General features: G+C 53.8%; 1 protein-coding gene across 2 annotated transcripts in view; it reads left to right on the plus strand.

The window, feature by feature from the left end:
* CREB3L2 (cAMP responsive element binding protein 3-like 2) overlaps positions 1-3,748 on the plus strand; it is a 108,364-nt gene that overhangs the window by 99,916 nt on the left and 4,700 nt on the right. For both annotated transcript variants that reach the window (XM_006759577.2, XM_015561239.1), the window contains exons 9-11: positions 2,468-2,567; positions 2,786-2,912; positions 3,281-3,497. In XM_006759577.2, the coding sequence (XP_006759640.1) occupies positions 2,468-2,567; positions 2,786-2,912; positions 3,281-3,497 (444 nt within the window). The remainder of the gene's footprint in view (positions 1-2,467; positions 2,568-2,785; positions 2,913-3,280; positions 3,498-3,748) is intronic.

Genomic DNA, 3,748 nt, shown 5'->3' on the forward strand with positions numbered 1-3,748 from the left:
TGGGAGGTGCGGAGAAGAGAAAAAAAGTGCGATGAGGAAAAATACTTGCTGTGTCATGTGATCATTTGGTTGCAAATGTTTTCTTTTTTCCAGCCTTATCGAGGTATAGTTAACACATAAAATTGTAAGATATTTAAAGAGTACAACGTGATGATTTGATAAACATATACATTGTGAAAGGAATTTCCACATTGTGTTAATGCATCTAATACCTCACATATTTACCTTTTTATTTTTAACTAGAGGCCCAGTGCATGAAATTCATGCACAGGTAGGGTCCCTAGGCCTGGCTGGCAATCAGGGCTGATCTGTGGGGCAACCAGTGGGGCAATCGGGGGAGGGGGGCCCTGCTAGCACCCACCTTGGCTGGCCTAGGGCCTGCGGGCTGGGGGCAGCTCCTGCATTGAGCGTCTGCCCCCTGATGGTCAGTGCTCGTCATAGCAACCAGTCCACCACTCATTCCACTGTTTGATTGATTTGCATATTAGGCTTTTATTATATAGGATATTTTGGTGAGAACATTTAAGTTTTACTCTCGTGGCAAATTTCAATTATACAATACAGTGTTATCACTATAGCCACCATGCTAGACATTAGATCTTACACCTTATTAATCTTACAGCTGGTAATTTGTACCCTTTTACCAACCTGTCCCTGTTCCCTCCTCCTAGCCCCAGACAACCACTTTTCACTTTTCCACTCTGTTTTTCTGAGTTTGACTTTTTTTGCAGGGGTGGGGGGGATTTCACATATTCCTGGTATTTGTCTTTCTCCGCCTAGCTTATTTCACTTAGCACAGTGCCCTCCAAGGTCATTTATGTTGTCACAAACGACAAGATTTCTTTAGGTAGAATTTAAGGCAATCATGCTATCAGTATTTCTCAGCTGTGAGTAATGTACAGAACACTCTCAACAACTGAATCAGGTCTCAACTATATGTGATTATATTTCTAGATAACCACAAAGCAACAAATTTACAACTAAGTCCTTAAAAATCTCCATATAAAAGAATTTCAATTAATGATATTAATTAATGGAATGGAAGACTTTGTTTTGCTTGAGTTAAAATCATGGCACAGGGTGAAAATACAGTGTCGTTGGGACCACACACAGATGTTTGGGTTCAGCAAGCCTCCCCTGCACGTGCTCGGGGTGACTCCCATCTGCCCCCACTCTTAGCCATCTAACTGCTGAAAGCAGTATCGTCCTATAGTCAGCCCGTCCTTAACTGGTTTACACCCAGGAGACACCTTTCATTGGCACCTGCCGGGGAGAAGCTGCAGCCCCGGGTCCACCTGCCTGCCCTTCAGGCCCCTGAAAGTTACTCAGGAGATAGACGGCACGGAGAGGCACTTACCCACGAAAGCCTGGCTCCTGCAAACGAATGGTGGGTTAGTGTTTCCCAGTGAACTCGTCTGGCGTTCTAAAGTCACATCACAGCGTGAAACCCTTTGAGGCTCAAGGAAAAGCATCTGCTTGTAAAATCTTTCCACTTTGCCTTGCGCATGGGGCTTGGGAAGAGGGGAAGAGCTCCTGCAAAATTCAGCTCTGAGACTCTGATTCAGGAGAGTGTGCCGTAAACTCCTCGCCTGCGGCGTGCCTTGTGCAGGGTTTGCCAGGAATTTCCCCACCTGATCTCTCTCTGATCTGAAGGTACTCAGAGCAGAACAGGCCATTCTCATCCCAGCCCTCCCCTTTTAAGATGATGCACAGTCCAGTTTCAGGGGCAGGGCGACTCCTTTTGCTCCTGCTCTCCGTCTCTTCCGAGAGAAAGATCAGAGCCGGTGTCTGGCTGGTTCCTAGTGCCTGGCTCTGAGCCGTGTGCCCGGAGCAGGCTGCCTGACTCATGTTCTGGCTTCACCTTTGGCTGTGGTGGTGCCCTGAGCCTCCAGAGACCTCGGGCTGCAGGGGCCCAGCTGTGTGCCTCCCGGCCATCCTTGTTTGCCCTCGTTCTCTCTTTCTTCAAGTCTCCACCGAGTGCGGCTCTGTGAGAGTCATGTCATCTCCAATCACGGCCGCCACCGCTGCTCACTCCTCCCAGGTTCTCTGCTGGGCATTTCCCTCCGCTCTTTGCTTTTCTCTTCCTCACGCCTCTTCAGTGTTTCTCTTCTTTGGGCCAATGAGTTCCCTGTGTCACCAGCACCGGTGGGTCAGAACGGTCTTTCCGCTTTCCCCCCCAACGGCTGACTGACGAGTCCTGACACATCAGGGATGATTTGGGGTGTTCACCTCTTAGAACAGCACCAGAACTGGGCAGTGGTGGAAGTGACTGATTGAGCCCCAGGAGGCTCTGTAGCACCGGCCCTGGTAGGCACTGGCATCCCCTTTTCTTCCATGGGCGACTGTCCCGCTCTCTCTCCTCAAATTCAGACACGAAGTCACGGCACCTGCCCTGGAGCTGGGGGCCGACCCCCCACAGCCCGTGTCATCCCTGAGACCCCTCATGGTTCTGTTCCTTTACACGCAGGGCTCTTCTCCAGCAGCTGCAGAAGCTGCAGACTCTGGTGATGGGCAAGGTTTCTCGCACCTGCAAGTTGGCGGGCACGCAGACTGGCACCTGCCTCATGGTGAGTTTCCCGAAGGGACGCGCCCTAACCGCCCGCCCTCTCCCCAGTCTCCATCTCTGCCCAGCCTGCCACGTCCAGGGGCCGTGGGGTCGGAAGAACCGCGCAGCTCGCTCCTGGTCCGTCTGTTGGCCGGTGGGGGAGCCTCCCGGGGCTGCGGGTGGACAGGTGTGCTCGGTGGACCTTGGAGTTGACCGCTCCGTGTTGTCCCTCGCCTGCAGGTGGTTGTGCTGTGCTTTGCCGTGGCGTTCGGCAGCTTCTTCCAGGGCTATGGGCCCTATCCTTCCGCCACCAAGATGGCCCTGCCCAGCCAGCATTCCCTGCCGGAGCCGTACACAGCCTCTGTGGGTAAGGCCGCACTCAGCACGCCGGGAGGGTCTCCGTTTCATTCCTCTGGAGCTTTCTGGAAACTCACCTTTCTGAAGGGAGTCTTATGTGAACGTCTGATTTTAAAAACGTGATGAAAGTGTAGCTTCTCCATTGAAGGGAGGGAAGGGGCAGGGGAGGGGGTCAGCCCACTTGCTGGGTTCCCCCTTGTGCCCCTCCCGCCGGGGCTAAGGCACTGGTGGGGATTCTGTAGAACTCAGCGGAGCGCACTTTACAAACTACCGCTCACGACTATGTTCCCTGGCAAATTGTCAGCTGCCCCCGCCCGGGGGGATGTGCTGTGCCCTCGTGGTGTCTCCCTAACACCCGGTACTTTGCTTTGTCCTCAGTGAGATCCAGGAACCTGCTCATCTACGAGGAGCATTCTCCCCTGGAGGAGCCGTCCAGCCCCGCCTCGGCCGGGGAGCTTGGCCGCTGGGACCGAGGCTCCTCCCTGCTCAGGGCGTCGGGGCTGGAGTCTAGGCCGGATGTGGATCTTCCCCATTTCATTATCTCGAATGAGAGCAGCCTGGAGAAGTCAGTGCTGTGGGAGCTCCAGCAGCACCTGTGAGTCCGCGGACACAGACCCCTCTCCTCCGCTGCACCAGTCAGGGTCAGGGGTCAGCAGCCTGTATGGTGGGCAGGGACTCTCACAGGCCTAGTCAGTCCTTCTGCTCCTTCAGGACCGATTTCCAGGCCCGGGGACTCTGGAGGATGTACTGTTTGCCAGTAGCTGCCCCTAGTAGAGATGAGAAAGGACCCCCCTATCTGCTATGTCATTGGGGAGCTGGCAGCAGTGGCTTTAGGACGTAGGGAAA

This window comes from Myotis davidii, unplaced genomic scaffold (genome assembly GCF_000327345.1).
Source record: "Myotis davidii unplaced genomic scaffold, ASM32734v1 scaffold1316, whole genome shotgun sequence".
NCBI classification, from domain to species: Eukaryota; Metazoa; Chordata; class Mammalia; order Chiroptera; family Vespertilionidae; genus Myotis; species Myotis davidii.